Genomic DNA, 13,906 nt, shown 5'->3' on the forward strand with positions numbered 1-13,906 from the left:
GTAGATTCCAGAGGAACAGAGATAGAGAGATCAGAGGAGGGGGAGGAGGAGGGAAAGAAAAGGAGGTCAGATTTAGAGAGGTTGAGTTTGAGGTGATGAGAGTGCATCCAGGAGGAAATAGCAGACAGACAGGTAGAGATACGGGAGGAGATGGTGGAGTCAGAGGTGGGGAAGGAGAGGAAAATCTGAGCATCATCAGCATAGAAATGGTATGAGAAACCATAGGATGCGATGAGGGGGCCCAGGGAGCGGGTGTAGAGAGAGAACAGGAGAGGACCCAAGACTGACCCTTGGGGGACTCCTGTTAAGAGAGGGTGAGGTGTGGAGGTTGCTCCACGCCAGGTTACCTGGTAAGTGCGGTTGGAGAGGTAGGAGGAGAACCAGGCCAGAGCAGTGCCAGAGATCCCCAGGTCAGCAAGAGATGATAGTAGAATAGAGTGATCAACAGTGTCAAAGGCAGCAGAGAGGTCGAGGAGAATTAGGACAGAGGAGAGAGAGGCAGCTCGGGCACATTTAAGTGAGTTGGTGACAGACAGGAGGGCGGTTTCAGTGGAGTGAGCAGAGCGGAAGCCAGATTGGAGAGGGTCAAGCAGAGAGTGGTTGGACAGGAAAGCAGAGAGCTGGCGGTGTACAGTCCGCTCGAGGGTTTTGGAGAGGAAGGGTAGGAGGGAGACAGGACGGTAGCTCTGGAGGGAGGTGGGGTCGAGGGTAGGTTTTTTGAGGAGGGGAGTGATAGAGGCTTTTTTGAAGGCAGAGGGGAAGATACCAGAAAGTAGAGAGGTGTTGAGGAGGGAGGAGATGAAGGGGAGTAGAGCAGGAGCAGCAGCTTGAAAGAGGTGAGTGGGGAGGGGGTCCAAGGCACACGTGGTGGGTTTGTGACCCTGGAGTAGGGAGGAGAGGTCAGAGTCTAAGAGGGGCAAGAAGGTGGAGAAGGAGGGTGAGTTAGTAGGGGTTGCAGTGGGTGTAGGAGTTGGAGCGGGAGGGGGTGCGGGGGAGGGAGAGGTGTTAAAGAGTTTGCGGATATCTGAAATTTTAGAAGAGAAGAAGGAGGCAAAGTCATCAGGGGAGATAGAGGAGGGAGGAGGAGGGGGGGGAGGGTTTAGGAGGGAGGAGAAGGTAGAGAATAGTTTACGTGGGTTGTTAGTGGAGGCTTGGATTACAGATTGGAAATAAGCACATTTAGCAGAGGAGAGAGTAGAGGAGAAGGAGGAGAGGAGAGTGCGGTAAAGGTCTAGGGCAGCAGGGAGTTTGGTTCTCTTCCATTTCTTTTCAGCAGATCGCAGTGTGATTCTTGCCGAGCGGAGCGCAGAGGAGAGCCAGGGATGGGGAGGGGAGGGGCGAGCAGGACGGGAGGTGAGGGGACAGAGGGAGTCGAGGGAGGAGGTGAGTGAGGAGAAGAGGGTGGAGGTAGCAGAGTCTACGGAGAGTTGTGAGAAGGAGTCGATAGGAGGGAGGTGAGAGAGAGCAGTGGAGGCAAGGACAGAGGGGGAGAGAGAGCGGAGGTTACGGCGAGAGGTGACAGTGGGGGTAGGAGGAGCAGGGAGAGGGGGGAGAGACAGAGAAAAAGAGATGAAATAGTGATCAGAGAGGTCCAGGGGGGTGACAGAGAGGGTGGAGGGGCAGCAGGCCCTGGAGAAGGTGAGGTCCAGTTGACGGCCAGCTTTGTGGGTAGGAGGGGACGGAGAGAGACAGAAGTCGAAGGAGTGCAGGAGAGGGAGGAATCCAGCAGAGTGGCTGGGGTTGGAGAGATGGATGTTGAAGTCACCCAAAAGGACAGTCGGGGTAGACAGGGAGGGGAGGGAGAAGAGTAGATAGTCGAGTTCATCCAGAAAGTGAGTGAGAGGCCCAGGGGGGCGGTAAAGAACAATGACATTTAATAAAGAAAACAAAACAAAGCTAAAAATAAAAGTCTGCCACACAAACGGTGAGCGCTAGTCCCACTAAAAGGAACGTCCCACTCCAGGAACCTACTACACTACATATCGTCAGCATATAGGTGATGTGAGAAGCCAAAAGATGAGATAAGAGTACCTAGTGAGCGGGTATAGAGAATAGGAGTCCTAGGACAGATCCTTGAGATACACCTGTAGAGAGAGGGTGAGAAGAGAGAACCACGCCAAGAAACCTGAAAAGAACGGTTAGAAAGATAGGAGGAAAACCAGGCAGGCAAAAACAGTACCTGAGATTGCTAGATCAGACAGAGGAAAAGAGAAAAGTGTGATGACAGTGTCAAATGCAGAGGAGAGGGAGGCAGCATGAGCAGAAAGGAGAGAGTTAGTTACAGAAAGGAGGGCGGTTTCTGTGGAATGAGCAGTGTGGAACCCATATTGAAGCGGATCGAGCAGAGAATGTTTGGTGAGGAAGGAAGCCAGCTGACGGTGCACAGCTCTCTCAAGGGTTTTAGAGAGTAATGTGAGGAGACAGAGAGAAATAGCTTTGGGAAGAAGGGTCAAGAGGTTTCTTAAGGATAAAGGTGATATGAGCAATTTTGAAGGTAAAGGGAAAAGAACAAGCGAGCAGAGATGTGTTAATGAGGGAGGAGATATAAGGAAGAAGAGCGGGGGTAATGGATTGGACGAAGTAAGAAGGAAGGGGGATCCAGATCACAGATAGTTGGTCTGGAGTTCAGGATTAAGCAGCAAATGTCAGAATCAGATATTGACATGAAAGCTGAAAGTGAGGGAGGGGTAGGGCAGGAAGGCAGGGTGAGATCAGGTGGGGAGGGGATAGCTGAAGATGGATTGGAGAATAGCTTTTGGATATCCGCTACCTTTGAACAGAAGGAGGAGGCAAAATCATCCGGTGTAAAGGATTGGGGAGAGGGTGGGGGTTTAAGGAGGAAGGAAAAGGTGGAGAAAAGTCTGTGGGGGTTGTTAGAAGTAATGACGAGACATTAATAGTATGAATGTTTGGCAGAGGTAAGGGTTGACAAAAAGGAGGAGAGGAGGGAACGGTAGTGATCTAGATCAGAGGGGAATTTGCCCTCTTACATCGCCGCTCAACAGCATGTAAAACAGTATGGGATGAGTGGAGTGTAGAGGACAGCCAGGGCTGGGGAGGAGCAAAGCGAGCAGGACGAGAGACGACAGGAGAGAAGGAATCAAGAGTGAGAGAGGAAGAAAGAATCCTGATAGCTGAGTCAGCTGAAAGCAGGGAGAATAATTGAATAGGCAGAAGAAGGGAGAGAACAGAGGAAGTGAAGGTTGTTGAGGATAGGGTTGAGATTGTGGTGAAAAGAAAGAGAAGGGGTAGCAATAGAGGGTAGGGAGGATAGAGGAAGTGAAAAGGAGATGAAAAAGTGATGAGAGAAGAGGGGGATATTAGTAGGAGATGGGAGAGAGCAGTCTGTGGAGAAAATCAGGTCCAGTTGGCAACCAACAATATGAGTAGGAGGTGAAGGGGAGAGTTGAAAAGAAAAAATAATTAAAAGGGAGAAACGGAGAACTATGAGAAGCAAATGACAGGGAGAGTGTAATTCAGTGGCATGAAATTTGAAAGTAGTGACAGAGGGCGGAGAGAGCAACGGGAAATGAAGTTCCAGGATGGAGAAAGTAGGAATCCTGTTCCACCACCTCGTCCCGAGGAACAGGGAGAATGAGAGAGGACATAGAGAGAGGAAAGAGCAGCTGGGGTAACAGTGTGTTCAGGGGAGATCCATGTTTCTGTAAGAGCCAGAAAGTCGAGAGAGAGGCGTAAGCAGAGATTAAATCAGCCTGGTTGCAGGCTGACTGGCAGTTCCAGAGGGCACCAGAGAGCAGGAGATAGGAGCAGAGGAGGGGGGAACAGGTAGGGAGATTGGATTGGAAAGGCTAGAGCAGTGCTGGTGAGAGAATTTGCATAAACGAGAAGAGCGAAGGACAGATAGCGAAAAAAGTCATAAATACAATACATAATGATAAAAGTAAATATGAATATAATATTACAATATGTAGTTAATAATTATATAAAAGTAATAAGATACTTAATTATGTCTTTAAAATATTTCTTATAAAAAGGAAAAAGAAAATAGAAAAATAAGGATACAGAGAAATGGCAGATGAAAAGACATAGCAGACATATAAAAGCAAATCAAGAATTATAAACATTTAAAATACACAGCTAACTAACTAATAAAATAACACAACACATAACACAGAAACACCCCAGAACAACCCCAACACAGCCAGTGTGTTAAACAATATGATTTACTCTGTGAGGTATGATTATGATATCCATCTGGCCATTGTAATGTACAAAATCAAGAATATTAATACAATTCTGTACTTTATTTATTTGTTGGTTAGGGGAAATATCATAGTGATAAAGAAGTACAGTATACAATCTGACCAATAAATTAGAAACTATCCAGTCCACGCTTTCTATTTTTGTGTGGCCACCACGGCCAGTCAGTACAAATGATCTGATCCACTATCATTTTGTTAGTCTTTGATACACACAGTATCCATTTTACCTCATGTTTATAACACATTTGATGAGAGAATCCATTCTCCTTACGTTATACCTAAGGCTAAGTTTTTTAAATGATAAACACAAATAAAAATACTAAACTGCAAAGTATTTTAGTAAGCATTTCAACTGTACAGTTTTATGGGGATCTTGCATTGGTTTTCACATTCTTTCAAAATATTTAATCATTTTATACTATCTTCATGTATTGTAAACCAGTAATTGAATACTGTATGTGAAAATCCATGTACATTTTTTAATAAATAAATTTAAAAAATTGTCCAACTTTTCCATTGCAAAAGAGAATGATTGTTTAAATGATAAACAACTGTAAAAGGTTCAAACATTTAATCTATTAAACATAGATTTACTCTGGTTAATCATGCTTTAGTAAATATTAGCACATTATATAATATTCAGCAAATCTGTACATTATAAATTAACTACTACTAAGTAATTATCTTGACAGTTCTTTTGCTAACTGATTTTAAGTTGCAGCATTATGCTGTGTATGTGATAGCTAGTTACATATGGGGAGTAATTATTATTAGATTTATCCGCCAGAGGACTGAAGAGTAAGAGGGTAATTAAACTCATTAACTCCCATTATTAAAGTCCAGCTAAAGTTGCTGACATATCATTTCGGGGCTATTGCACATTAGTTTTATTTTTTTTGTCCCTCTCAGCTTTATAGAAGATATTACTCTGAGTCTAAATTTGACAGCACAAATGAATTAAAACAAAAAAAAAAAATAGGCAATAGTGATTTGAGAGCTGGGCAGCTTTTAAAACTTAGAATGCTATCGTGGTTAGGTGATTATAATTCACTTTACTAATGTACATTTTAATGAAACCCACATTGTGTTTGTGCTATTAAAGCTTTGTTGTGCTAAAGTGAAAATGAAAGCCAGGTTTACTGCATACGAAATAGTTTGCTTCATGACGCAGAAGTCCAGTGCCTGAGCCATTGACAAAGCCTTCTCTCCAGTTCAGCCAATAGTCAGACATCTATTTGACAGACTGCAAAGAACAATATTATTATTATTTATTTCTTAGCAGACGCCCTTATCCAGGGCGACTTACAATTGTTACAAGATATCACATTATACATTATTTCACATTATACAGATATCACATTATTTTTACATACAATTACCCATTTATACAGTTGGGTTTTTACTGGAGCAATCTAGGTAAAGTACCTTGCTCAAGGGTACAACAGCAGTGCCCCCCACTGGGGATTGAACCCACAACCCTCTGGTCCAGAGTCCAGAGCCCTAACCACTACTCCACACTGCCGCCTTGAAAGTAACCTGCAATCATTCAAAGTCCTTATAAGCCAATGAGGAAATTTGTGTTGTGAAATCAATTTGTGATAGTAAATGATAAGTGATATATCACCTTTTGAAAGTTATAAATCTATATATATTTTTTAAGTTCTTAAAAAAGTGTGTTCAGATGACCAATGAAGTTAACATAGTTAACCGCTGACTTTAAATTACTGGTATGCTTTTAAAGGACTACTGTAGGTGTCTTCCTTGTTCTTGTCTCATAGGTATAACTTAATATGTCATAAAAAGTGTTTAGATAAAATATATCAAACTTTTACTGCCTTTTTAAATGGGATACGTTTTAATCTTAAACAGATGTTAACAGCTAGGTGAAAACTAAGCTGACTGAGTCTTTAAAGACTTGTTTAATGTCATGTTGGTCACATTATACAATCCTGTCATTGTAATCTGAGTGGAATAGTTCCTTACCAGTAAAGGAATCATAATACGGTAGTTTTGACTGTAATGCAGATATCGAGGAGATCAAAACACTAGATAAATCCAGCTCTTTTGAATATATGAAATTATTAAAATGATAATGCCTCCTCACAAGAGTAGTGGCACTTTAAAATGTTATCCATTTTAAGGATAACAAATGAATGGCGTGGAGCGTTCATACAAAGCATTCATTGGGTGGTAGATTTTAAAATTTTGAAAGGGTCCATTTTTCTTCAGTTATGATGTTGGTAAGTGTTCAAAAACTCATTACACAAGTATGTGTGTTTTAACACAGAAAAACTGATCAATGTCAGAAAATGCAATTTGCTTATGTAGATGTTGGTTTTTGGGTTATAGAGATTACTAAATTCTACAAGAACGCAACCATATCTAATCATCTAAGCATTTAATATGTCATCTGTACGGTTAACAAGGTTATGTTGCATTGGTGCAAATTAAGTGGTACGAAATGATCCTCTTATCTGTCTTCAGTTGTTGACAGATTTTGAAACTAACAAATCATACACACCTATAAAGACAGTGATTATTATTATTATTATTATTATTAATAATAATAATAATAATAATAATAATAATAATAATAATAATAATAATAATAATAAAGTAACATGTACCACATTACCGTTGAATCCGGCATTGTATGATCTTATAAGATTATGAAGTTACAACCACAACGAGCTGTTTTGAAAGTGAAAGCGAATTCCAGCACGGTACTGCTACGTTTAAGATTCATACAACGTGTTGTACTCATAAATATGTATGCTCGCACCCTGCCTTTTCACTGCATTTTTAAGTGCTGTACAATTTTGAAGAAATTAATAAAGAAGTAATAACAGAATAAGGGATATCAACCAGGATTATTATTATTATTTTTTAAACAACATGCTGGGTTCGTTTTACTAAACAGTGACATTAGTTGTGTGTAAATTAGTTTGACGGTGCAACTAGTGTGCTTTAACAAATATATATATATATATATATATATATATATATATATAGGCTGTCAAGTGATTAAAAAAAAATGAATCGCAGTTAATCTCACGATTTAATAATAATCTCAGTTAATCTCAGTTTTAATCGCATGTTAAATTGATACAATTACTCCATCTAATTTAAATTTGTTTTACTGCTGATGCTATTATTATTATTATTATTATTATTATTATCCTTAACTGTAAGTAAAAGTTTAAAATATATTTATGTATTTGAGACTGAACGCGTTATCCCGGTGTACCCTGTGCAAATTCGGCATCTTTGTCAAGTTTTTTTTGTTTGTTTGTTTGTTTTGGCATTGGCCCAAATCCCTAAAGCAGAACCATATAAAAATGTATTAACAGGATGTAAGTTTTTTGATTGTCACATTGCCTGCAATATTGTGTGCTGCACGTAAATAATTAGTACACAGTTATAGTTGGGGCAGCAGTGTGGAGTAGTGGTTAGTGCTCTGGACTCTTGACCGGAGGGTGGTGGGTTCAATCCCCAGTGAGGGACACTGCTGCTGTACCCTTGAGCAAGGTACTTTACCTAGATTGCTCCAGTAAAAACCCAACTGTATAAATGGGTAATTATATGTAAAAAATAATGTGATATCTTGTAAAAATTGTAAGTCACCCTGGATAAGGGCGTCTGCTAAGAAATAAATAATAATAATAATAGTTATACTAAAACAGATGTGTTCACGTAAACGTTTTGAAAACTGTAAATAACTTGTTGAAACAAACTCGAGAACAAGCAGGCAAATGTAACTAGACAAACAATAAATACAAATCAAGCACTGGGATTAACCTTTTCAATTTTTAATTACAGGAAGCGATTTACAAACTAACTCAGTTATTGTGTGTTTTTGCTTTACCAAGAACAAACTGCAGAATGCTGGCAATAATTTAGAAATTACAAATACAACCAACACAATAAAACATGCGTTTCAAGCTTGATCAGCAGCACACATAGATCAGAAAACAGAATAAATAGGATATCTGTTTTTAAATGTGATTGTGGACTGTTTTTTTTTTTAGAATTATAAATATGTAGCTACAGTATGCACTTCTAAAAAACTAACTGTTCATTTTGAACAGAACATGAAAAAAACTTTGTCATCATATCCACAAATTGCAAACTAACAATACAAATTGGTAGGCTTTATGTGCAGCCTACTGCAACTCTTTATTATCATATTTAGCTTGATTCATGGGCTTGCAGTGATCCTGAATTTCTGTCGAAACTGGTGGGTTTAATTTGTTGTTGTATTGTTTTTGTCTGCAGCAGAAGAGCTGCTAGTGTATTTTGAGAAGTGAGGGCGTGTTCCGCACGCAGCAAACTAGATGTACTCGTGTGTGATACTGAAACTTACTTAACAGTGGACAAGTAAGCATCTTTATGTCCAGTGAGCTGTCCGAACCTCAAAAAACAAAAAAAACAACCTCCCATTCATTTTTAGTGCTTTGCTCCAGTGAGTAAATTTCTATTTAAACAAGAACTGCAGTCAAACACTCAATCCAATGTTGCCGTGGCCAGGATTGAAGTACGGTGTGCCTAAATGCTCAATACACGGAAGTGCGATTTAACGTGTGTTAAAATAATTAATCTCCAAAAAAAAAAGAGAAGTTGACAGCCCTAATTATATATATATATATATATATATATATATATATATATATATATATATATATATATATATATATAATTTGATTATTATTATTTGTTTATTTAGCAGACGCCTTTATCCAAGGCGATTTACAGAGACTAGGGTGTGTGAACTATGCATCAGCTGCAGAGTCACTTACAATTACGTCTCACCCGAAAGACGGAGCACAAGGAGGTTAAGTGTCTTGCTCATTGTCACACGAGTCAATGGCTGAGGTGGGATTTGAACCGGGGACCTCCTGGTTACAAGCCATTTTTCTTTAACCGGTATCAAAAAAATGCTTTTGCATAAAAAAACAAGTAGAAAATTAAGTTTTATTGTTTTACTGTAAAGGTTATGTATTTAATCACACGCAGATCAGTGTAATGTAAAGCATCCAGAGATGATATATATATGTTCATTTTTACTCTTTAACACTGTGATAAGCGATTTTCCTCTGAAAAAAATCACACGTATGTTAGTCCTGTTATACAGCTAATAAAAATGTAGAATACATAAAAGCTTTTCAGAATACTTATTTCAGTAAAGGTAAACTAATCATACACACCAGCTATATCCAGTTCCCTTAAAATGGACTGCCAGATGTTCTCCCTCATTGCCGTGTCTTTATAATTTCTGTGTCCTTTATTGTACAGCTCTGGGTATTTTGATACTGCAAGAATTATTTTCTTCTGCCATTGTTTACTGAAGGCACGCAAGGGAAGCTGCTCCTCATTGGTCAGTCCCTAGCTGCCGAGCGACAAAATCGCAAACTGACGCCAACCCTATTTTTTTCTTGACACCTTATTGTCACCTGTTGCATTGCAGGCAGTGTGAACGTTTTTTTTTCTTTTGTCGTTGTGCGGTGTGTTGTACGACACATTCACTTGTCACATCGCGTCCGGTGTGTAGAGACCTTAAGGCCTAATTCTATATCACTTAGTCCTGGCTTTTCAGGCCCTATTCACACTAGAGAAATTATGTGCGATCAACATTTGAAAAGACGTCCTTGTCATTCAGTTCATTCACAATCAACATCTGTTGCTCCTGTATTACATTGGTATTGTGAATAGGGCATTTGTGAAAACTACTTCAGGTGGCTGCTTTAATGGTAGTCTGGAAATAGTTTCTATTGCCCAGAAAGCTATTTGAAAAAGTCTGTCAGTTGTCATCAAATCAGAGTTTGACAGGTTGTTTTATCAATTTTTCAGCAAGTTTTGCAGTTTTTTGGTTCTGATGATTTTTTTTTTCTTTATCTCCTGGCAGAACATGCTGGCTGAGAAGGTGGAACAGCTGATGGAATGGAGCTCCAGACGCTCAGTCATCCGCATGAATGGAGACAAATTCAGAAGATTTGTAAAGGCGCCACCCCGCAACTACTCCATAATCGTGATGTTCACTGCACTGCAGCCTCAGAGGCAGTGCTCTGTTTGCAGGTACAAAGGCAAAATGTGCACAGGCATTTTATAGGATAGACGTACATGTACAACCGAAAGAATGTTAAAGGCGAACAGAAATTATTATTATTATTATTATTATTATTATTATTATTATTATTTTTATTATTATTATATTCAAACTTTGGCATAATTTTTTATTTGATTTTTTATTTATGTATTTATTTGACAGGGACAACGTGCAATTTTTAACATTTATGACATGTCATAAGATGTATTGCACCCAGATTTAGCTTTGAGCTAATTTTCATAGGCAGTCCTTGGACAAACACAAAAACAGAAAAATAAAATAATACAAATAAAGTAACATTTACAGAAGGGAATATGATCGAGCATCAGATAATTGGCAGATGAAAAGACACAGCAGACATATAAAAGCAGTTAAACATTTAAAATGCACAACTAACAAAGTAATAAAATAACCCAACACAGAAACACCCCAGAACAGCCCAAAAACAGCCAGTGTCCTTTCCCGATGTCCTTACACGATTGCCACACACACTGCCGCTCACACTTGCAGGGAAGATGAATCCATAGCAATCCTGAATCGGAGGCAGTAGAAACAGGTGTGTGATGGTGTCACGGATAGCTTGTGGTGGTGACGTCAGACTGGGAAGACAGTGGACACAGCAACAGTGCTGGGGTATGAAACTCGCTGATGCACCGGTTTATTGTAAAATAAAAGGTTTAAACAGAAAACAAAACACTGAACAAAACAAACAGTGCAGTGGTCAAAACAGACAGACACTAACAAACACGGTGAGACAGACAAACAAGTACCGTGCTAGTGCTTCCAGCACGAAATAGCAATTGTTATGTTTAACTTTATCAGATTTGAATCTCCTCTCTCTCTCTCTCTCTCTCTCTCTCTCTCTCTCTCTCCTGTTCTCCACACCGAACACACAACCCCAAGTGAGTGCTTCGTGCCTCTATATATACAGCTGTCTCAGCACGTAAACTAATTCGTGCAATCCCGTGCTCACATATTATACACATTTTAATCTGCACGTGAAGTGATTGTGCCATCCTCGTGTCTAAATACAATTATATATTTTAAATCACTTGTGCTAAACAGATCCATTTATACACCACACGCAACATATAAACATAAAATACACACAGGGGCGGGGCACACTGACACAGATGGACACAGGTGAAAACAACAAAGTCCAGTGATGCTCTATGACGCACAGAGAACACTTGCAAAGATGTTGTTATTGTTTGAATGAGAATTGAAACAAAACATAAACAAACAAAACACCCCTTTTGCCACCTGTCACTGCAGCCCCAAAACAGCCAGTGTCCTTTCCCTGATGTCCTTCCATGACTGCCGCACACATCGGCAGGGAAGATAACTAGTAGTCCTTAATCGGAGGCAGTAGAAACAGGTGTATGATTGGCACATTGTATCTAATATATAACATACATTTTTTGGATATGTAGCATACGTTATTTTATTTGTAACACATACATTAAATTGCACTGTTAACTGGTCTGAACAGGATAGGCTACTTACTGGTTGCTCTAAGAAAATACCAGGCTTCGATGTGCTTGTATGGACTTGGAACATGATCCAGAAGAGTGAAGAAGGCCCTGCGGTTTTGTTTACAATCTGACATTCATTATGCCAGTGTTTCTGGCAGTATATGATCTTCCTTTTTATAGTACCAACCACATTAACCCGATCAGCTATCTCCTGCCATATTTTTTCAGCAACAGAACCTTGTATTTACGAATGTAGGTATTTACGAATGTAGGTATAAATCACTGTTATACTGACTGAATGAAAATAAACCCAAGAACAGATACAAGCAGCTACTGAATTGCTAAAATTAAGAACATGATTAAAAGAGGGCATAGAAACAAACTCTACAGAGTTTAAACAAACTGAGATCGATCGGTTGGAAAAGGGCAAGAAGCTTTCAGAAATACTGCTGGACTCCACTGGTTCAGAATGCAAGATGTGGACTACAATATTCTGAATCTGAAGTCTTTGATTGCTTTTTGCAAAAAAAAATAAAGTTTGACTAATGCCAAAAGAAAACAAAAGTAATAGGTATGCTATGTTACTTGTAGTCACCCGTAGGCTGCACAGTACATTGTACATTTAAAAACTATTTATTTCTGTAAAGTGTGTATATGCAAGGTGCTGTATAGTATCATAATGTGTTAATGTGGCACCATGATCTGTTTTGTGTACTAAGTAGGCTACGGGAAAAGAAAATGTGCTAAAATTATTATTATTCCAATTTAACGTGTGTGTTTTTTTTGTTTTGTTTTTTTTTAATTTAACGTCCTGTAACCAAAGAAATTGCAAAATGATATTGCAAAAGTCTACCAGAAGCCGTAATAATATGTAGGATTTCATGTTAGATTTCGAAATGTCTAATTTTTTTATTTCTCGGATTTTCATTATTATATGGAAAACAACAAAGCAATATGTAATTCAATATGTTAACGTAACATTGTTCAGCAGGTTTCATTCGACTTTATTAAGCAAAATACTGTATTCCTTCGAAAATGTAAGATGCACTTTTTAAACCAATTTTTTCTTCTCAAAAATGGCCTGCATCTTAAATTGAGTACAGTATAGTGATGCATGTAGTAAAGTCAGCAAAAAAAGATGTGACTTCCCGAGTGCACAAACACCAACGTGACTGACTGGCAGTTGAAGAGTTCTGTAGTAGTTATCCTGCGGAGTGGACGCTCTCCTCCTCGCTGTAAACAAAGCAAGCTTTCACTCAGCGCCCACCTGTGTAGCTATGGCCGTGGTGCAGTAGCCTCAAACTGGTGCTGTTGCATTCTTAAACAGGTGTAGACTCCCTGGGCACGCCCCCCAGCCAATCGTGACCTCCCGATCAGCTCAGCTCTGGGCAAGCCTTCCTGTTTACCACAGCAGCAGCGCAGCTGAACCAGCGATAGGGTCCTCCCTGTCACAAAGAGTCATTACCTTCCTGAGGAATTCGAAGAGAAGCTTTTACAATTTCAGCGTTTCGTTATTAGGCTCAGTTCTAATATTTTTCGACTTGCCAAGCAATACCAAAAAGGGAGAAAAACGTGTGAGTAATAACAACTGGAAATGAGAAGCAACGCATAACTGTAATGCTCTGTGTGACAGCAGACGGCTGCAAACTGCCTTCATACGTAGTTTTCTTATAAGAGTAGATGCATCTTTGTAAATATATCTTTATTTGATTTTTTATTTTTTCAATCTAATGTCTTGATATTTCAGACAACCTGTCTCCAGACATGTCCCGTAGCCATAATGTGATGGTGTAAACAGACGGTATACGCCATTGATGTCTTAAGTGGGGGATACACAGGGCATGAAGTTAAGGTCATGAAGGGCAAAGCAATGTTGCCTTTGTTGGGCATAAAGATTCAGGGGCACCAAGGCAGATCTGGGGGGCAAAAAGGCAAAACATAAATCCAACCCAAGGGCACCAAGGCGATTTCATACTCAAAAAAAGAAATACAGAGAGCCTTTATGTTGATTAAATTGTAATTCAAACAAGTTTTCTGAGTGATTCACATCCTAATTGTTACAAAAATAAAATATAGGTCACTTTTCCATTGTAAAAATCAAATGG

General features: G+C 39.4%; 1 protein-coding gene across 3 annotated transcripts in view; it reads left to right on the forward strand.

The window, feature by feature from the left end:
• The window catches only part of LOC117409610 (tumor suppressor candidate 3), a 112,947-nt gene that overhangs the window by 31,097 nt on the left and 67,944 nt on the right, over positions 1 to 13,906 (forward strand). For all 3 annotated transcript variants that reach the window (XM_034015897.3, XM_058997773.1, XM_058997774.1), the window contains exon 2: positions 10,126 to 10,295. In XM_034015897.3, the coding sequence (XP_033871788.1) occupies positions 10,126 to 10,295 (170 nt within the window). The remainder of the gene's footprint in view (positions 1 to 10,125; positions 10,296 to 13,906) is intronic.

The sequence above is a fragment of the Acipenser ruthenus genome, chromosome 2, assembly GCF_902713425.1.
Source record: "Acipenser ruthenus chromosome 2, fAciRut3.2 maternal haplotype, whole genome shotgun sequence".
NCBI classification, from domain to species: domain Eukaryota; kingdom Metazoa; phylum Chordata; class Actinopteri; order Acipenseriformes; family Acipenseridae; genus Acipenser; species Acipenser ruthenus.